The sequence below is a fragment of the Mchenga conophoros genome, linkage group LG7 (assembly GCF_057382185.1).
Source record: "Mchenga conophoros isolate Kocher_MC1m ecotype Shallow Benthic linkage group LG7, M_conophoros_male_GT1.1, whole genome shotgun sequence".
Lineage (NCBI taxonomy): Eukaryota > Metazoa > Chordata > Actinopteri > Cichliformes > Cichlidae > Mchenga > Mchenga conophoros.
In genome coordinates this window covers 67,866,803-67,887,046 of record NC_140532.1, presented here as the reverse complement: position 1 = coordinate 67,887,046, position 20,244 = coordinate 67,866,803, and the positions used below count along the sequence as shown (strand labels likewise).

Below are 20,244 nucleotides of genomic sequence, written 5' to 3'. Positions count from 1 at the left end.
TGGTTGCTCGTCACTAAATAAATGAAAAAACTCGCTGCGAGGTTTTATTGTTTTATTCCTGTGGTCACATGAGCACCGACAAACCTTTAAATAAAAATATAAAAAACTGAAAAACAGAAGTCTGAGTCGTCCTTCAGGAGACACGAACCCGTCTGCTCCGATAGAAAACTGTAGAAACGAGGTCAGAGGTCAGAGGTCGGGGGGGCGACGGCGTTTCCGTCAGCCAGGTTGGCTCTGCAGATAGGACAGGTGGTGTTATCCTGAGGAGGAGGGGAGACACAGGTGAGGAGACGGCGTTTAAGGAGGGGCTCTAAAAACAGTGGAGCGCGAACGGCGCATCCCCCGGAGTACCTTCAGCCATCGGTCGATACACTGGACGTGGTAGTCATGGAAACAGGGCAGAATCCTCAGCTTCTCGCCGTCGCTGTAGTCGCAGAAACAGATCTGACACCTGCCGGCCAATCAGCACAGAGACGTGTTAGCGTGCAGGTTCGGGGTTCGTTTGTTTTCAGCGTTACAAACGGCGAGCTCAGAGACTCACTGCGTGTTCCCGCCGCCACTGCTGGATCCCTGAAACACCTTGGTGGGAAACCTTTGGATTTCCCGCCGACTCAGCTTCCTGGATACCACGGCGCCCTGACGCTCCTCGAACTCCAGCAGAGCCTGAAAGACGAGCAGAGGGGTCACGGGGTCACGCTTGTCTGACGGTGACTCGTATGTTCACACAGATTTATGACAGGAAAAACGTTTGTAATAATTTAACGTCCGTTTGAATATCGCGATCATCGGCTCCGGAACGCGCGATTCAGGACTGAGAGTATGAGAAGAAAATCGGGCTCCACGGCGCGTCTTTCCCCGACTTCCTCCCCCGCTCAGACAGCCTCCCTGAGCCTGGGTCTTTTTCCTTCCCACTGTGACCAAGCGCTTGTTCATAGGGGATCACATGATTGTTGGGAGCCGTACAGCACGGAGCACCCTGAGGTGACTGTTGTGGTGACTGCGTGCTGTGTAAATAAAACTGAAGTAAAGCGGGTTCGAGTTAAAGCCAGAAATTTAGGCTTACGTGTCCTCCCCCTGCAAAGACGCCGTGCCGGAGCGATACTGCAACACTGATGTGACAGGAACAGTGTTTTTCTGGAATGGGAACTAAATCTCGTTGACCGGATCAAAGCTTTCTGCAGCTGAGCCACAAACAAGGCGCCAAGTTCAGCTGACTCTGGTCGACCAATCGCCTCTCAGGACTCCGTGTCCCATGTGTTCTTGCTAAACCGCCCCCAGGTGCTGAGGCTGCCGATGCTCAGCAGTGGTTATGATCGCCACACCTCTAACACCAACATGATTGATTTGTTTCTGCTGTCCCGGACTTCCAGGTAACCGGTGGGTGGAGCTGACCTAGATTAGGTCGCAGCACACTTCAGTTCAAACAAATGTGAGGCCTCCCTCCTCCATCAGTCCTAGGAGCCTCCTCACCTCGTAGTCGTTTCCCTGAAGGTCGTCTGAAAAGTCGGGTATGCCGTTCCTCCTCCTGCCCTGCCCACGTCTTCTACGCTGACCAATCAGGTCTGCGGAAACACATCAGCTGCATCAGAAGAAGCAAAATGACTGCAAACTGATTGAAACTCTAAACACAGCTGGAGAATCAGGAGGTCACAGATCACATGTTCAGTCTCCCTCCTACTGACCAATCAGGTGTGAGCAGGCTCTTGTTTACCAGCGAACGCTCGATTAATCGCTGCTCTAAACGCCAGTGACATCATCACCATGTCTTACCTTCTTCCAGCCCCACAAGAGGAGAGACGGCCGCGAGCACCTGAGACATCCAGCGAGGCTCCACGTAGGGATAAAACTGCAGAGAGAAGGTCACACCTGAGTCCACAAACCGAACCCTGTACCTGCACACGTCCTTCACTCTGTCTCACCCTGTGGTGACTCTCTTGATGAAGGTGATGGTGGTGATGATGCTGGTGCCTGCCATGAAGATCCGACTCCTCTCGGTCAAACTGAGCCTGAAGGATGAAAAGGAAACGTGAACACCTGTCCGCTCTGCCTCAGGTGAGGCGTTTTTGTCCGGGTCAGCTTCTACCTGCAGGCTGCGGGCCAGCGCCTCGTCTTCCTCCATCTGTAGTGAACGCACGGTGGCTTCCTCATCGTCGCTGATGATGATCTGCTCCACTGCAGCTGCAGGAGAAACGACAGAAACATCACTGAGTTTGTCTGACGACTCAGACTCGAGCTGATGAGTTTCCTCATAAACAGGTTTCTTCATCTGTTCCCAGAAACACCCGCCAACTTCCACCAGACTCCAGTGAAAAAACATCGATTTTTAACTCAAAACGTTAACTTTCTGTTCGCTTCCTGTGACGTCTGGATGTTAAACTGTGAATGTGAAGTTGCACAATAAGACCAAGTCAGCTGAGCAGCAGCAGGAGAACAGCTGCTGTCTTCTATGAGGCTAAATTCTGTTTTTTTTAATGGAGTCTGGTGGAGAGTAACGCCATCACTTCAGAGACGTTTCTGTAAAGCTCAGATTCAGGCAGGAAGTGTGACCGCCGAACGCTCGTACCTGCAGAGGTGCCGCCTTCATCACCGTTCAGCCACCTCCTCTCCTCTTCGGTGAGGAAGGACAGCGAGTTGGAGCTCGACGCCGCTGCTGGAGGTGGTGACGGTGACGCCAAAGTATTCGTCTCATTTGGTCTCGGCTGAAGGACTGATACCGGAGTGAGGTAGGAAGAGGACGAAAAGGAAGAAGACGAAGAGGACGATGAGGATGCAGTGGACCGCGGGGCTTCCAGCCAGCTGCCCAAAGCAAACGTCCTGAGAGAGGACGCGGGAACGAAGCCGGCGCTCTGTTTGGCCAGCCGCCGGCGTTTAGAACTATGTGAAAAAGCTCGCTTGCTGGGGGTGAGACAGTCTGGTTCTGGACAGCTGTCCACCGGCACCTGAGGGGAATGAAATGACTCCGTGAGTCTGCGATGAAGAGTTGGTTACAAAGGGATTCAGTAGGGCAGCGGCGCAGCGACTCACCGGGCTGAAATGCTCTTCTACGACGTGCCGACGCCTCCGCCGCTTGGCGAGCTGCGGGCTGGAGCAAAGAGACAGATTTCACCTCAGCACCAAAATAACACGCCCATCACACAAAGTAAATAAATACCGAAACCCTGGCGGTAAATATCTGTGTGTTCCTGTTTGCAGGAACAAAACGTTTTCAGACATCTTTGATCTGAGAACTTTTTACTGCAACCCTCATCCACCCAGCTGCACTCTTATCTAAAATCCCCACGCCGAAGGAAACCCCCGACCTCTGACCTCATTTCTACAGTCACAGGAACTATAGAGTACAGCCTTAATGATGTCGTCACGATGTGCGAACGTGTGAAGAAGGAAAAACTACGGTCACCTTTGGGCTGGAACGTCTCGAGGGTCACATGACCACTGTGAGGTCATCATCAGTGATAACTTAAGGAGAGCCTGTGGACACTGGGCTAAACTATAATCTATGAGTCAAAGTGTGTGACACATCGCTGCCCGTCCCGGTAGTCGTGCCCTCGCTCAGTTTCATCATTGGCCCATTTCGGGCTCGGGTCACAATTGGCCAGTTAAAGCCTGCCCTCCCCCACCACCACCACCGCCACATGAAGCGAGCGGAGTCGCCCTCTCCTTATGTTAGTCACGTCGTCTTTAATGAGAAAACCTCTACCAACTGTTGATAGTTTGAGGAAACAGAAAGTGTTTCCAAGAATAGATTTTCATTCCTACTGGAAAACCCCCGTAACTGCAAACAGTCCACTTTCTGTTTGAAAGTGAAACAGGCTGAAGTCCAGCGTTACACGAACAGGGTTTGTTCCACTGGGAGGCTTGTAAACAGCAGCTGACCTGTCAGCACAGGAGTTAAATACGGTCTCTGACTCCCACAGCTGCTGAGCAGTCAGCACACGTGCAGTTGGTTTCTAACAGAGCGATGGGATCAGCGTCCAGCTGGGCTGTGCTGCTTTATTACTGGGATCCAAACACAGCAGCAGATTTCAGCCTGCCCGGACTCTGGTGTGGAGAGAGCGGAGCAGCTGCTGCGGGGCAGGTGTGACTGTGTCCCTGCAGCAGAGGACTGTTTGGACCTGCTCGGTCTCCTCTGCTGTCTGTCATCGCTGCAGTTTGTTGTTGCCGTTTACGAGGAAAGTCCTGGTGGTGCTATTGGCCTGAAAGCGATCACATGCGAGGGACCAATAAACACTCGAGAGAGGGTCACAGAGGCCGGCTCACCGTGTGAGCAGAGGCCGAAGCTTCCTCACGGAGTCCATACATTTAAGGGTGCACCACAGACAGGAAGTGTGTGTACTCTCCAGAGTAAAGGTCACAAATACAGGGAAGCCCCAGACTCTCAGCAGAGCAGCTGTTACTGCAGCTTCCAGGAACTCGGACTACATGTACGTGTAATTTCCTGTATGTGTGCTAACGTGCCACGGGTGCAGGGTACCTGGGGGTTTCCGGGACGATGACGGGCAGCTCGGGGTACGGGACATCGTCCGAGTCGAGCAGGCAGCCTCGGTTCAGCACCCCCGGGCTGTCCGGCTCCGATGAACACGGGCTGTCCGCTAACTTGCCCTCCATGCTCTCCTCTTCTTCCCCCAGCAAAGACCTGGTACTCGAATCACCTGAGACTCAGACTCATGTCAGGCCGCTGAGTGGGAACAAAGCACAGGGAGGCGCGTTTAGCGAACACGGTGCGCAGATCGGAGAGTTGGCTCCGAGAGGCGCGAGCAAACAACTCACCGCCGTCCGGAACAAGCACGAACCCGGAGAACCGAAACTCACGCAGCCAAAAACCAAGGAATCAAACTTTCGCCTCTTTCTCGGGTCGTTAACGGTACTCCACCGCTTGGACCAAAACAGGAAGTTCTCTTCACAATAAGAGCGAAAACTTCCGGTGTCACCGGGAAAAGTACCCAAGAGTCCCCCCGGCGGCCCGGACGACTTTCAGTTTTAGATAAATTAAAAAAAAAGTTCAAACCTTTGGGTAACATTAAAATATTTTTGTTAATAAATCAAAGCTGTGGAGAGGAAAATATTTTGAGCTACATAAAAACTTTGACTCTATTAAAGCAGCTTTGCATGATTCAGATTTGAGAAATGCTGCTTTGGCTGGAGTCTCGCGGATTAGCTGCACATACAGAAACAGGAAATAAGGAGAAGCAGAGTCAGTCAGTGATATCTTGGTCTTTGTTACTTGACTCCACTGACTCCCACGTACAGAAGCTCGTCATTAACAGCTTAATGTTTACCACAAACTCTGTTTTAGTTCTTGCTGATCTGTGAGAATCAGTGAAGCTGTGATCTGAACTTGACTGAGCACTCTCTTCCCAAGGGCAGGGGGAGACGAACAGGTGATGTTGGGGTGGGTGTGGTCTCGTACAATACACCTGGATTTCCTTTAGGGTCGGCTGGTGTGAATTTCACAGGGGGCTTCTCTCCTGGTCAGCAGATGATGAGGCCGGCGAGCGGAGGTAAAAGCGTGTGTTGAACCTCCCCACCCCATGTGAGATGTTCAAAAACTGTTTAAAACTCTCTCCTCTCTATGTGGTTAAAAAGCCAGAGTTTAATATATGAAAGAAAACCCAAACTTGTGAGTTGCTGAGGCAAAATGACAAAAACATTTAGAAATTAAACCATTTGAAAGGTAAAAATGAACAAATATTGAACAAAAAATTCAAATAAAAAATAAATAAAAGGAAAAAATGAACAAATTAAAATATTTTAAAAAGCTGAGTGCTGTTTTGCCCTCTCCTCCTGGGCAGTGATGAGCTCCAGCTTTCCTTCGTTTCGCCTCACAGTCAACACCAAATTCTTCACACACAGCTTCAGGACGCTGCCGAAAAGCTTTTTAACACAACAAACGAGTAATGAGGAGAATAAAAAGCAGACTAATCAAAGCTGTCGCTGTATCACCAACACGTTCTTTATTTTTATAACTTCAGGAGCAAAGAATGAAAGGATGAATGGAAACTGCAGCGTCATCACAGAGCTCAGCCTGGAGCCGCTCGTCCACAAACCCAGCAGTGAAATCAGAACTCGGGCGAGAACAGTTCATGTTTTAATGAAACCTGTGAGAACCGCAAGGAACGAGCAGAACTGAAGCCTCCGGAGGGCGGCGGCCTAGAAAAGCATCGACTGCAGGGACTTGCGGACTGTGGCCATCTCCTGCTGTTGCTGTGGAAACACACCGACATCACAGAGTCAGCACCCGTGTTTATCAGTGTTTTTAACGTTTTCAGGGAACAGCAAAGACAGGAGCTAAAAGTCTCTCTGCTGCTCTCTTTACAGACAAACGAGACGAGCTCATCACTTCATGTGAGGAGAGTCTGTGAGAAATGAAACATAAATAAATGACAGCAATAAAGCTCATGATAGAAACTCCATCGCCCATCAGATCAAAGTCTGGGTTCATATCAAACTGGCCCTTTGAACGTCTGCCGTTTCTGTCCTGAACATTCAGACAGTCGGCAGAAACCTGTGTGACCTCACTCTTCTTCTTCCTCACTCACAGATTCATACTGCGAGCTTTTATTTAGAAAAAAACTACTAATGAATAAACTTCCCTTTCCTGTTCTTATGTGATGTTTTGCTGCTGGCTGAACGCACCGTGTCCATGAGGATCTTCTTCTGCAGGGAGGCCATCTCCTTTTTCAGCTCTTGTTGCGCCCCCTGCAGGAAAGACTCGTGGCTCTTCTCCATGTCCTCCATGTTCTACAGAACAAACAAAAAACAGAAAAGCAGTTCAGGCAGATTTCCACAACCACAGCTTTAATACAAACTGAAACACATCCTCAGGTGATCAGTGACGTCTGCAGGGGTCACCCTTTAAATTCTGCTTATCGCGGCCCCTGTAGCTGTGCAGTGTGGACTTGTTTTTGACATATTGCACTTCAGAGAGAAACAGGCGTGGGTATTCCCGAGACCTCTGAGTAAAAACACAGAGTTGGTGTGCAGGCCGGGACAGAGCTGCATTGAGCTGCTTCTGACATGCTTCACCTTGACAAACTGCTCGTACAGCTCTCTGACGGTCTTCAGCTTCTGGTTCTGCACGACTCTGGCCTGCTGCAGGATCTTCTGCTGCTGCCGGAACAGATTCTGCAGACAGAAAGGAAGAGTCTACATCGGCGATGGCCCTTCATCGCCATCACAGGTGAAGCACCTGAAGCCGTCGGTGTGCAGTACGTGAGGCTAAAACAGTTAAAGTGAACGGAGGGGACTGACGTTGAGCTTCTCCTCCTGCTCCTCGGCTCGCTGGGCTTCGGTCTCCCACTGCTGCAGCGCTGACGACACCTGCTGGGAATACTGCTGCGTCATCTTCTGCCTGCAAACACAGCAGAAATGATTTCCAATCATGTAGTTATCGAATAACTGACCTTTGTGACATCAGTTTGAAGACGAATTTCTGAAATTTTCAAACAGTGCTGTGTTTACACAGGCTCGGGATCAGCAGCTGAGCTGCAGTGTTCTGACTGAGCTGATGTTTATCCTGGCCGAGGCCAGAACGCTCTGCAGGACACCGTCTGTGACAGGTCACACCCGCCCGCTGCCTTTACAGAGCTGCCAACAGGCGCCTTTATTTAAAAGTGAAACGACCACCCACAGAGAAAGTGAGGCTAAAGCGTTCTTGTTTATGCTCTGTAGACGGCACTTCTTCACGGGACGAGCGCGCCGCCTCGCTTTCATAACACGAACGTTCTCTGAGAAACAAAAAAAGTTAAACAGAAAGTTATGCACAGAGAGCGAAGCAATGTCCCAGAACAAAAACCAGCTCCTGCATCTGCTGATATTAAAAGGCTGACCAGCCAACCTTTCACCGTACAGGTGCTTATTTGAAGCCTGTATAATTCTGTGAGCTCACCGTCAGCCATAAACTGGGGAAGTCAAGTCTTTTAATTGATCTATTCATTAATTAACTGCATAACTGTTACAATTTAACATGTTTTTTAATTATTCGTTTTCTTTTTCAAACTTAACTGTTTGAAAAAAACCCCGTGTCACCTTCACTTATTTCTTGTTTTCAGTCTTTTACAGTGTTTTAAAATGGAACAGGTTTAATTATTATTTCTGGCTCTCACAGTCTTTACAAAACATAAGGAAATTAAAGACATTTTAAAATCCTAATTTTCTTTTCACCCTGGTCGCGTCAATGCTGCCGTGAAGTCGCTGAGAATCCAGAAATGACTATTTTTTAGGTAAATGTCTCCCTACATGCTCAGTTATGCATCTTTTGGTGACACTAAATGACAAAAACTCAGATTTGAAGGATATTTAAAGAGATTTAATTTCCTTGTCTTTCACTTTAAAGCGCTGAGTGATTCACAGGAAGTCGTGACGTGATTCTGGAGCTCGTTTTAAAGGATGTGGTGACTGTTCTAAGACTGAATTTCAACCATTTCTCTGAGTGTTTGAAGTGGAGGGAGCAGGAATAACCTCTGGCTATGGTAGTTGTTCCACAGCTGCTCCAGCTTGTGTTGGCTTCCCTTCATGTAGTTCTTTGTCAGACACTCCAGACGTTTCTTCTTGGCCTGCATCACCTTGCTGATGTCAGCTGGGAGGACAAACAGATATGTGATACTGTGCTAATAAAACACGAGGAAACACCGCTGCTTTTCTGTAAACCATTTCATACTTTCTTCGGTCAAAATGCTGAAATATGTTGTGTTGTGTTACATTGACACATGAGCAGTCTAACAGGGACCGAAGATGACATTACGCCTAATGATTTTTCCAATAACAAATTAAATACAAACCGCTTCTTACCTCCAAACTTCTCCAACATGGACTGCACCTCATTTCTGGACATAAAACGAGGAAACATGCCAAGATTGATGGCGTTAAACACACATTAAATTCAATGAAATGAAGGTTTCATTATCAACTTTATCAAATTTGAACATTTTCATCTTAATAGTATAACAATAAGCTTCATATCTTCAGGTTTTGGACTGTTAGGCTCATCAAACATGACATTTAAAACATGATCTTGTTATATGGGGAAACTATAGGAGCTATTTTAAAAGACAAAACTATTAATGAAGAAATAATAAATACCCCATAGCACAGGGAACCGCCTCCTCCTCAAAGTCAGCCGGTCTCTTCTTTACCAGCTTGTCCACTATTGGAGTTTCATCTTAAATCATGAGAAAGTGGTTATATTTTACTTTGAACACCTTAAAATCAGCTCCTATAGCTATCTGGGTGACCCAGCTCACCTTCTCTGACTTCATCCTCAGAGCCACTCAGCTCCTTCTTCTCCGCCTCAGGAGTAAAATCAAAAGCCTTTTTATCTGCTCTCTCCTCCAGGAGTTTCTTTTTCATCTGTTTCCTGGCTGCTGCCATCCTCCTAGCTTTTACTGCTGCCAAATGTTACAAAACGAAAAAGAAAGCTGGCAAACCACCCAGTGCTAATGTTAGCTTAAATAATAAAATTAGCTTTTTAATAAGATATTAAAGAATTAAAAAATGTTGCTAATAACACCTGTTTAGTTTCAAGCGAACTAGCGGACAAGGCTCAATTTTAACTAAATCCGAAAAGCAGTTCTAGTTTTAATTCTCCTTTATTTAGATAAAAACAAACCTGAATGAAAATAGTCTGCTAGCTTGTTGAATCCGCTAGATTCCCGCCACAACCTTAGCCCGAAGTATGCCGAGCTCCGCCGAATCTCCCCGAATTCCGCCCACAAAACAGAAGGCCAAGTATGGAAGGACATTAGTGTCAATATTAAAAAAAAACGTAAATATGAATATTAACAAATATTTAATATTAGATCACAAATACAATTTGATAAATATGGTAAAAAAAAATCAAAGAAATATTCAATAAAAAATACAAAGTAAATAAGAAATCAATTATAATTAGGATATCAGGCAGACCACCCTGTTACCAAATGATTTCTAATAACAATAAATGTTTACTGAACTTACAAGGTTTCGATCTATTGCTTTAGTAACAAATTGAATTTTAACGTGAAAAGAATGGAGGGAGTTGCTCTAGTTTATATAAGTTCAGTTTTACCTGAAACTGGATGAGTATTCAGCATGAGTTTTTCATTTATTAAAAGTATTTTTTAAATTCCTGCAGTAGTTGTAGCAGGTTTGCACCAACCAGCAGAACATAGCTATTAAAATATCTCACAAAAAGAGACAAACCATATTTTTTGATGGGTTGTTTTTTAACAGAAAAAACACCTTTTTTAAAATTATTTTTGAATCTGAAATTATAGGTTGGCCAAACTATATTTACAAATCTGAGGCCATTACACCTCCCATACATCGCAGAGGTCAATAATCAGCCTTTTCAAGAATGTTCACCTCACAAATTATGATTTTTTTACAACGAAATAATAAAGTGGAATTATAGAATATGCCATGAACTAAACCGTTTCTTACCAATTTCCTGGAATTATTGAAAATGAGCAGCAACAGAACGAGCTGCACGAGCAATGATAATAATGTCATGAAATAATGCACAGCACATTTGAAAATATCAGCTTTAATAGTAAATTCAGCTTGTTTACATGATTTATTAAAAAGACGTCCACCTCTGGCGGCTGATCTTTGTGCACATTCATCATACATCATACAAAAAATCAGCCTGATCGAATACTATTAAACAAAGATGGATTCGGGTTCTCTGCATGATAAGAAAAACATTCAAATCTTGATGCTACAGCTCTAATGTAACACAGCAATCCAGGGTGATGTCATCATGGTGATGTCATCATGGTGATGTCATCATGGTGCAGTCGCTGTGTCTCAAAGGAGAAATCAGTTGCTGCAGTTCTGAATGCAAAGGTGAGCAGCGAGGTTCTCCAGCCGTCAGATACTGTTTGTGTGCATATTAGAAAATAATGAGGAACACCTTTTGTCATTAATGCTGCAGTGATGTGAGAGTTTATTAATCCTGAGCTTCTATGCTGAGTAACACTGAGGAGATGATTAATGGCAGGAAACCTTCCTAACACGTGGAACTACTCATCTGGTGTCACCTGACGGGTCGACTCAGGTGTTTGCGCGCCTCTGTAAGCTGTTCGTCCACCCCTGAGTTCTCCTTCTCCAGCTCGGGATCCCGACGTCTTCCCAGGTCACATGAGCTATGTGACGAGCCAACAGACTGTACATAAAAGACAGCAGATCCTGTGACGTCAACGCGGTCCCTCACACCTGCATTCTTTCTAATGACCAGCAGGGGGCAGTCGGCTTCAGGAAACACAAACATCAGTCACTGATTTCAGGTTTAATTTAACACAACGTTCAGAGTCAGGGGGCACGGGGAGGGGGGAGGGATTCAGGGGGGCGCATCTCTGCTTTAAAAACTCCAACATGGAGGCGGGAAACGTTACAGTAACTGTGTCCGTCTTTTATATACAGTTTATGGCTGAGTCCTGTGATGAGGGTCTGAGCTCGATCGTGATGCTTGGATCTGGGCTTTTCTCCAGCTTCTAGCAGCTGACGGCGAGGCGAGGCTGGATGTGTGGGCCAATCAGACGCCTCCTTGATGGTGACGTGATGGAAAACAGTCGAACACTTCTGTGCGGTATCCCACAACACATTTTCAGTTCTCGGGACCTTTGACTGACCAGGAATGCACACGCCGACATTTCTGTCCCAGAGGTCAAAGGTTAGTCTGCTGCGTGTGTTGACTACTGTAACATCTCTATGTTAACCGGGTGCTGGCAGGGGTCAGATGAAGCTCCTTCCTCCTCCTGAGAGCCTTCTCCTGCACCACCAACAGCTAACGCTATAAAAAGCAGCCTTTCTCCTCACACGCTGACAGGCTGCAGGATCAGGTTCCTGTCTTCTGATTGGCCAGCCAGCAGGGCACTTCTCCACACCTGGAAAAGCCGCATGCAAATTTCTGTGAATACGTGATGGATGTGCTCCACGATGCAGCCACAGAGCATCAAGCTGTGTTGATTTTATCTGATTTAAAAGGATCATTTAAAAACCTGAAGTCTTGGCTCTGTGAGGGGAAAAGTTTCTGAGAATACACCTGCACAGGTGCGTACCTCTCTCTCAGTGTCGGCTGGCTGCTCAGGAAGCTGAGCTGCTGCTCCAGACGACAAACCCTGAAGGCCAGATAGCAGGACGACAGGACCAGCAGGAAGACTCTGAGAGAGACAGACAGGTAAAAAACACCTGACACACCTGTGAAGAAGCGCAGTAAAGCCGGAGGTTCGTCCTCGCTCTGCATCCAATCGGCAGACGAAAGAACCGGCTGTGTATGCTGGTTTTGGATCTGACTCACAGCAGGATGAAGAGTCTGAGCAGCTGGTACTCTGCGTGGCCCAGTTCAGGTACCGGCTCTGTCAGCAGGATCTTCTCCGTCTCCAGGCTGCAGTCTACACGCACGAGACAGAGAACACGGGTAAACGCATCATTACCTTTGAATGTGGGCGGGCGGATGCACGGGGCTACCTGTGAGCGTGTGAGCACTGAAGGTGGTGGTGGTGGCGAGGCTGGGGGTGGAGTTTCCCAGCAAATCGGGGAGAGAGGAGGAGACGGCGGGAAGCGACGGTTTCCGTCTCCATTTCAGCACCTCTGGAAACTCGTCCTGACAGAGAGACGCAGGTTCAGAGACACACCTTTGTAAAAAGCAGAGAAGCTGCCGACGAGGCTGTTACCATGGACAGCGAGCTGGGCTCCTCCAGGTACTGCTTCAGACTCAGACTCTTCCCGTTCACCTGAGCACAGACAGAGGACGCCAGGTGAGCCAGAATCAAACATTCGTTACCAGGAAGCTGAATGTGGACCGACCTGCAGGTGGGTGCAGATCCTCCTGAGGACGTCGTAGACGCTGTCTCGGGACAGCAGGGACACAAACACGTACTGAGGACGGAGACAAAGACAGAAGGCGTTCAGAGTCAGTTCGCCCAATCGCAGCGAGGTCCAGACGGGACCGTAGCTTCGGCGCCGCCCTCTGAATCCTCCATTTAAACCAACTCCGGCAACAGGAGCCACTCACAGATTTAAAGCATCCACCCATCCCTCTGTCATCCACCAATCGAATCATCCACCCATCATTCATCCGTCCATCCTCTTCTGATCAGAGAAGCCCTCCTCCTCTTGTATCTGCGATCCCATTTTTAGGTAACTACTCGCAGCTCGTAACGGGTTTTCATTTTCAGCTGATCGGAACAACACGATCATGTTTAAAGTTTAAATCTCACAGAAACAGGCGAACTCTTAACCTCTTAAGCCCCAACGCCCCCGATACGGCGGCAAAAGGCAGGAGATCAGTTAGGCTCGGGGCTTAAGCGGTCAAAAGCCTTTAAATAGTTCATACTCCTGTGAGGCGAGACAGCGACACATTCCCGTCCATCAGCAGTGAGCGCGGACCCTCCAACAAACGCCTGCTCGGCGTGCGAGCGGTGGCAGAGGAGAGCGCGCTCTACAGGCGCTTCAACGAATCTCAGAGTCAGATCAGAAATGCCTGAATAATTCTGACTGACTGCGCAGAGCGGATGATGTCATCACTCTGCATCTGGTGCAGGCAAAGAGAAAGCTCATTAATCACATGATGCTCGGACAGGTCAGCGGGGATACCTTCTGTCCTGTATCCATGGTGATGGCGAGGCCGTTCGGCACCAGACCCGCAGTCTTGTGCTTCTTCACCAGCCGGACCGACACCACCGGGATGCACACCTGCCTCGGGAAACACAAACGCACAAAGTCAGAGCTTCTCAGGTGAGAGGCGCCTGAAGCTGAACCTGAGAAGGTCAGACGTCCAACCCTGGGCACTGGATCCACCTGCTCCATGACCCCGAACGGGATTTCTTTAAATTAATTCACTGAATTGATTCAAAGTGGCCATGTGACAGGTGATGTCATCGCTCACCTTGATGTCTTTGCCAAACAGGTTGGCGTAGAAACACAGCCAGTTCCTGGAGATGTAGAGTCGCCCCTGCAGCAGGATGTCTCTGAGCAGAGCGCAGGAATACGCTGCAGCGAGAGCGGATCGTGTTAGCGTAAACCGACTGAGATCGTTCGACAGACAGATGAGCAGATGTCAGGACACAGTTTAGATCAGACATCGGTTGGGAAGCAGAAACTGTTCTCACGGCATTCTTTACTGAGGGATTTCTGGCTAGCTCGCTGGGTGGAGGTCACCCCGGGGCGTCTACTTTCATTTCTTCTGTTTCAGCCGTTTTTGGGTGAATTTGTTGCATTTGTTTTAGACACATGCCATCGACACGGTCACAGACTTGGACTGGATAGCAGCGCCCTGAGAGATTTGCGAGCGGTGCCGTTGACAGGAACCGAATAATGATTTCAAAGTGTCGTGCTGACGGTTTCACATGTGAGCTAAAGCAGGCGGTGAGTGCTGCACTCGGTACCTTTCATCAGGACTTCTTCTTTAGGAACCGCCTGGAACAGTTTGTGGTACTGAGAGTTGTATTTGCTGACAGTCTGTGGACGCACAAAAACACACGATTACACGTTTGCATGGAGAGCGTTTACAACACCAGGTTCAAAAGGTTTCCCATCACGGCTGAAGGACGTGCAGCTCATTTCCTGTTTGTCTACAGCGGAGGAGACGCAGAGTTTGTGTTTTTAAAGTTAACGGCAGAAATGTCCAATATGTCTAACGATAAAAACACATTAACACGGTGCTTTTATAGTTCACTTATTTTATAGTTGGAAACATTTGCTTTATAGTGAAAAAACAAATCAGCCACAGATTCATATTTATAGTTTCATTTAATAAAACATCTTTATGGTTATATACTGGCACCTGATATTTACATATGAAAACAAACAGAAAATGTGGTTTCATTTGTGACATTAGTGGCTTATAACCAGCAGCCTGTTTAATAAAGGTTTATTTTTATTAGAGTGAATATTTATGAATAAATGTTCTTTATATTCAAACAAACATCATGCTGTCTGTTATTGACAGTATATTTGTTGTTGGATAGTTTATCTGTAATAAAAATCGGTTCATGTTATTTGTTTAATGGTACATTTATGTTCGTTTTATAGTGAAAACCGAGACGTTCCTGTCACTTCCTGTTATTAATAAGCCAAGCACTGAAATAAAAGGACATTTTTTATGGTTCATAGTGAAATAACAGGAAGTTATTTCACTGTATAATTTTAGTGGGAAAAACCCAGAAAGTTGTTTTATTTCATGGTGTATTATTTATGGAAATAATCCCAGAAGCTCAACCCCATCCCGTCTCTGGTGCGTGTTTTACTTTCAACAGGCTGGCGCTGATTCCTGAGGCGTGATCGGGAAACAGCTTTGAGTTTGTATCACCTGAAACAAAAGATCTGAGCGCTTCCTCCAGCTCAGCTGACTACAAACCGAGCGGCGTGTTTCTGGAGCATTGTTTGGGTTCCTCGCATGTAGGTCAGACGTTACATCATGTACACACCGCCCTGCCCCCGTACACCTGTACGGCTTTATTCTGCGAGACTTCCTGCCTTCCTCTTCCTGTCTGAGACAACAAAGACTGAAACAACAGTCAGCGGCAGCTCGACACCTAGGTCTCCATCGTCTTCTCTGATCCTGCCTCGTTGGTCCTAAAACATTAAACTAACGGATAAACCCAAAGAAATGTTTGGGATTAGAGCTGCTGCTGCTTCCTGATGGTTGCCTGAGCTTTTCTGTCCACTCACGTGGATCCTGCCCACAAAACACCCACACAAACACACCCCTGTCCCCATGGAGACTCCTGCTGTCATCTCTGGACCTCCTGCTGCTCTGTGCGAGGGCAGGTTTTACTTACCGATTCTCTGTAACACTTCTTCACGTCTTCGTAGGACAAGTCGTCGATCAGCTGCAGCCTGCGGGACACAGCAGCACCTTCGGTTAGACTCAAACACAAACTGCAGTTTCTGTACTGGGAGCGGCCCAGTGATACCAGAAGTTCTCCTTTTAGTCCCAGAGAGCACAAACACACTGGATTAGAAGGAAATGCACACAACTACAATCGCTCCTGAGTGACTTCATCACTCTGTCTCATCGCTGTGGACGAGTTCTGGTCCACTCTTCTCCACAGGTTGTTTCACTTCATCGATGTTTGCAGCATTTATTCATGCACAGCTCTCTGAGCTCTGCGGCAGCTCTTTGGTATTCATGGTTCACTCGGCTCCTCCTCCCTCCACCACCGCCCCCAACCGCCTCCCTCAGTGAACACTGAACAGGCTCAGCTCTCGCTTCACCACGACGGTGTTCAGGGTTCGCACCGTGGCCCCAGTCAGATTAAACATATTCCATTAACCCTTACCTCATCATGTCTTAAATGTTCTTATCTTTCATTGAAAATGACTCCTACCATTGCTGGACTCATCACTTACAGCGGGGGGGGGGGGGGCTGCAGATTTTAGACGCTGATTTAAGTCACATGAAGTTCTCCAGACGCCTGGCAATCAACTAATCTAAACTAAAACCTGCAGGAGCCGGCCCCTGAGGCCTGGAGTTCCCCTGCCTTACAGGATCAATTATCTGAGGGGAAACCATATTCAGCACTAATTTATTCCTTTATTTGTTAAACGGTCGTCACTCCCGTAGAAACACTTTGCAAAGCTGCTTCTCTCTCAGCTTATCATCACCAGTTTTTCTGCTTCACCTGTTTCCTTACACAGAGAAATGGGGGCGGGGCATTATGGAGATAATATTGCTCAGGACTGATGGTTACGAACGATACACAGAGTCACGCAAATATTAGTGAAGGAGGCCCGTTCAGAGGGTTTGGAAACGAGCTCGTAACTCTTGACGAGGAGAAACAGCTGCTTCCTTAAGATCACCGCTGACGTCGTTCCTGCAAACCTCCAGAGCTTCTGCTTCCACTGAGGTGCTCTCACCTGCTGATGATCAGTTAATCGAGTGCATTAACTAAGTTTCCACGTAGTGATTTTGTGCTATCTGGGATAATCTCTGTGCAGAAACCAGGAATCCTGGAAAACTACTGTACTGTGTCTGTGAGCATCTTCAGGGAGAGGCGTCTCTCATCCAAACAGACATGAATGGACAGTAAATTCAAAGCTCTCATGACACATCACAGCACGACGTGTCATCACGGTGCAACACACACGGAGGTTTAACCTCCCGGCCAAAGAGCGCGCCAGCGCTCGGCTCAAGAACTGCTCACAGTCTGGAAGCTGATTCATGCACAGAGTACAGTGGTGAGGTTTCCCTCCTGCAGCCTCCTGTTCTAACTGCAGGACGGTGCTTCACACACAGAATAATTATCTCCACACTGAGCCACTCACAGCTGACTGTGGCCTCCACCATCTACAGACACAGACAACACACCTGACCGGCCCCGTGCGACCCCCCGAGGCCTCGACAGCGCCGGATGGTGACGCTGGTCACGTTTTGCTCATTTGCATGTTTCCTTGAGCTGCAGCAGTGCAGCTTTTACTCATGCGAGCCCGGCTGAGGCTCGTGAGGAGCCATCGCCACGTTCTGTGCAGCTCCAGCTCCTCTGTCAGAAACAAGGCCTTTAACGCTATCTGTGAGGGGCAGCCAATCAGAACAAACTTGACTTAAAGGGGGAGGAGCGAAAACAGCTTGTTTCTGAGTTAAAGAAGGATTGACCCGAGCACCTGCAAACACTCTGGAGGTCACAGATGTTCGGCTGATCAGAAGCAGCAGAAGATGATGGAAGCGACACAGCTGACCCTCAGGTCACCTCACCGTTTCAAACCCACCGCGTCCCTCGTGTCTGACAGACGTCTGCAGACGCTCTAACGTCATTAATGATCCTCTTCAGTCATTTTATGCAAACAGGAGAGTTTCACTGTCAGCTGATTTTCATCCTCGATCCCAAACTAAGTGAACAAACACGAGGTCTGTGGCTGATTTCAGAGAGAAATCGCAGACAAATCATTAAAAATCATCGTCACCACACCAACGACTGACTTCTGGGAAAACTACGAAAATTCACATAGTTTAAACATTTCTGATTCAAATTGATGGGAGGAAGTTTTTCTCCGACCCAGAGCCGAGCGTCTGTCTCTACCTGTCGCGTCTGTCGTCTCCCATGTTTTCATAAACTCCTGCTCGGCTGCTGACGGCGGCGTGAGGAAAGAAACGTCTGACCGGTCACGTGAAAAACATGAAGAGTGAGGAAACATCAGCGTGGAGAGCTGAGCCGAGGTGTTAATCCACCTTCTGACACACAGCTCAGGCTCTGCAGTTTGATCACACACACACCTCGTGCCAGGTTTCCTGCTCATGTAAATGCACTGTGGGCAGGAAGGGGTGAATCCATGTGAGGTTTATGCAAAGAGGAAAACAAATGAGGAGCTGAGGAGGAGGTCTGACCGCGAGCGATGCTGATGAGCGTTATTAACGACTCCCATCGGCCACTGCAGCTCCGAGGCCGACTGGCACGCTTCCCTCTCCCACTGAAAACACCATAAAAGAAGTAACTGTGCAAACTGTTGGAGCGTGCAGGGAAAGTGGGGCAGAGAAAGGAGGACGTGTTCACGCCGCACAACAGATTAGAAAATTGTTGTTCAGGTGCCAAGCCGGGTTTAGTCGACACACTTTTAGATTCCCTCAAAAATGAACCCCCCCACCCCCCACCTCATGATGCTTAATCGACGTAATCAACCTTAATTTGATGCAGTGTGAAAAAAAATGCACAGAAATCAATTATTTTTCAAGAAATATTAAATAGATTCAACATCTTCCTTCTACAGAACTACACAGATGGAAAAAGTACTATAGCTTACTAGGGTATATTAGACTTAACAGTCACTATATACAGTAATGGACTTCTATACATTTTACATCAGATTAAAACTTTGGGTGTCAGATTCAGATAATTATTTATTAAAAGCTCGACATTTTAAATGAGAATAAGAAAGAAAAGTATGTCTTTGTGCCCCCTTTTCCCAGTTAATGCCCTATCGGCCCCCCTGGCTAAACTTTGCTAGATCCGCCCCTGCACAGTTACCAGCGTCAGCTACGTAGAAAAAGATCCTCGAGTAGAAAGTAATATTAAATAAATTCTAACAACAGCTGATCAAGCTTAAACGTGCTGCTGTTGTTCAGCCGCTGGTTTCCTCTTTCTGGTGCAAAGTGGGCCAAAAGCAAAGAAGAGAGACGGACTCGAGACAGAAAAGCCGATCAGCTGATCATTGATCAGTTTCATGATTGAAGCAGCAGCAGGAGAGGCAGTCGCTCCATATATCGCTCGTTAAGCTTAACGCAGGAATGCTTTACAAACACTCAGAGATGAACTTACACACTTGCTTTACTTCTCTCTGGGCTCACGTCCTCGGAGATGAAATGCTGGTTTGGTAGTGAAGCTACAAATACTCAACCAGACCACAGGGCACACCACAGCCGCTCGATCACGTGACCACACTGCTGCGACGTGCTACGGTTATGAGCAGAGTTACGCCGTGTTGCAAGTTTTGTGAGGTGCTTTTTTGATATTTAATGGATCGGATTACATTTTTTATTTCTCTCCGATATCCGATCCAGTAATTTAGGTCAGTATCGGGCCGATACCGATACGTAATATCGGATCGGTCCATCTCTAGTAGGCGGTAGGGTAAAGTGTCTTGCCCAAGGACACAACGACCAGGACAGAGAGCCCGGGGATCGAACCGGCGACCTTCCTGTTACAGATGAGCTTCCCAATCCCCTGAGCCACGGTCGTCCCCCGAGACGGCGCTGTTTCGCCTCTGTCGTCACATCTGGCCTCTTCTCTGCGTGGAGCTTTAACCTGCAGGTGTGGACGCCACGCCGACTTCTGGTCATCCCAGTTTTTGGCATATTGGTGAAACTCTCTCTCTCTAAGATGTTTTTTTTATACCTGATCATGTGACGGAGCTGCAAACTGTTCCTCCAGCTGTTTCTGTTTACTGGTGGTTCCGGTAACAACCACACCCTCTCTGACATCACAGAGATCGTAGTGCAGAAAAAACTGACAAACTGAGTGTTCAAGCGGCCTGCAGGATTACTGCACAAACTGCAGGCTCATCGTTACGAACTCTGGTCATGTTTAACATGAAGAGCCACCTCAGGGCCGGAGATACAATCATCTTCATATTTATATCTATATCAGGGACGATCGTTAGTCTGAAAGCTTCAGTGAATCTTAGGCTGCGTCACACTGCAGGCGAAAGCGCATCAAATCCGACTTCTTTGACCCTCTGCGACTCATATCCGATCATGGTGTGACAGCGTGAACGGCACAAATCCGACCTGGGTCACTTTGGTATGTGGTGCTGAATCCGACACATATCTGATGT

General features: G+C 47.5%; 3 protein-coding genes across 9 annotated transcripts in view; all 3 read right to left on the bottom strand.

Moving 5' to 3' along the window:
• Positions 1-38: 38 nt before the first annotated feature.
• Positions 39-4,923, bottom strand: LOC146571688 (uncharacterized). Its single transcript, XM_085280963.1, has 11 exons — positions 4,768-4,923; positions 4,472-4,675; positions 3,025-3,082; positions 2,564-2,939; positions 2,084-2,178; positions 1,920-2,006; positions 1,771-1,846; positions 1,471-1,562; positions 542-663; positions 352-451; positions 39-260 (listed from the first exon to the last, which is right to left on the bottom strand). The coding sequence occupies exons 2-11, from the start codon at positions 4,603-4,605 to the stop codon at positions 183-185; spliced, it is 1,218 nt and encodes a 405-aa protein (XP_085137089.1). The 5' UTR covers positions 4,606-4,675; positions 4,768-4,923; the 3' UTR covers positions 39-182.
• A 1,005-nt stretch (positions 4,924-5,928) lies between these two features.
• On the bottom strand, positions 5,929-9,838 carry sycp3 (synaptonemal complex protein 3). Of its 5 annotated transcripts, none has more exons than XM_085280968.1 (9): positions 9,605-9,838; positions 9,240-9,380; positions 9,079-9,157; positions 8,788-8,822; positions 8,458-8,575; positions 7,249-7,348; positions 7,024-7,122; positions 6,634-6,738; positions 5,929-6,201 (listed from the first exon to the last, which is right to left on the bottom strand). In XM_085280968.1, the coding sequence occupies exons 1-9, from the start codon at positions 9,735-9,737 to the stop codon at positions 6,148-6,150; spliced, it is 864 nt and encodes a 287-aa protein (XP_085137094.1). In that variant the 5' UTR covers positions 9,738-9,838; the 3' UTR covers positions 5,929-6,147. The 5 variants fall into 5 exon arrangements, with proteins under 5 accessions (XP_085137094.1, XP_085137093.1, XP_085137095.1 ...); XM_085280967.1 differs by having other exon boundaries at positions 9,240-9,383; positions 9,605-9,836; XM_085280969.1 differs by having other exon boundaries at positions 9,240-9,413; positions 9,605-9,701.
• A 142-nt stretch (positions 9,839-9,980) lies between these two features.
• gramd2ab (GRAM domain containing 2Ab) overlaps positions 9,981-20,244 on the bottom strand; it is a 21,186-nt gene continuing 10,922 nt past the window's right edge. For 2 of the 3 annotated variants that reach the window (XM_085280965.1, XM_085280964.1), the window contains exons 4-12: positions 15,759-15,816; positions 14,364-14,436; positions 13,865-13,968; positions 13,573-13,671; positions 12,784-12,855; positions 12,651-12,710; positions 12,445-12,580; positions 12,275-12,368; positions 9,981-12,137 (exon numbers count right to left, since the gene is read on the bottom strand). In XM_085280965.1, the coding sequence (XP_085137091.1) occupies positions 11,930-12,137; positions 12,275-12,368; positions 12,445-12,580; positions 12,651-12,710; positions 12,784-12,855; positions 13,573-13,671; positions 13,865-13,968; positions 14,364-14,436; positions 15,759-15,816 (904 nt within the window). In that variant the 3' untranslated portion in view covers positions 9,981-11,929. The remainder of the gene's footprint in view (positions 12,138-12,274; positions 12,369-12,444; positions 12,581-12,650; positions 12,711-12,783; positions 12,856-13,572; positions 13,672-13,864; positions 13,969-14,363; positions 14,437-15,758; positions 15,817-20,244) is intronic. The other variant, XM_085280966.1, reaches the window with a different exon arrangement.

What these genes read in the sequence shown, in the direction of transcription:
- LOC146571688 (XM_085280963.1), bottom strand. Translation starts at nt 4,605, where the DNA reads ATGGAGGGCAAGTTAGCGGACAGCCCGTGTTCATCGGAGCCGGACAGC. An exon ending in CGCTGGCCCGCAGCCTGCAG is followed by an intron (nt 2,007 to 2,083) that starts GTAGAAGCTGAC and finishes TTCATCCTTCAG; the next exon opens with GCTCAGTTTGACCGAGAGGA. An exon ending in TTCAGGGAAACGACTACGAG is followed by an intron (nt 664 to 1,470) that starts GTGAGGAGGCTC and finishes CTCGTCTTTCAG; the next exon opens with GCTCTGCTGGAGTTCGAGGA.
- sycp3 (XM_085280967.1), bottom strand. Translation starts at nt 9,737, where the DNA reads ATGTCCTTCCATACTTGGCCTTCTGTTTTGTGGGCGGAATTCGGGGAG. An exon ending in AGCAGGAGGAGAAGCTCAAC is followed by an intron (nt 7,123 to 7,248) that starts GTCAGTCCCCTC and finishes TTCTGTCTGCAG; the next exon opens with AATCTGTTCCGGCAGCAGCA. An exon ending in AGAAGATCCTCATGGACACG is followed by an intron (nt 6,202 to 6,633) that starts GTGCGTTCAGCC and finishes GTGTTTCCACAG; the next exon opens with CAACAGCAGGAGATGGCCAC.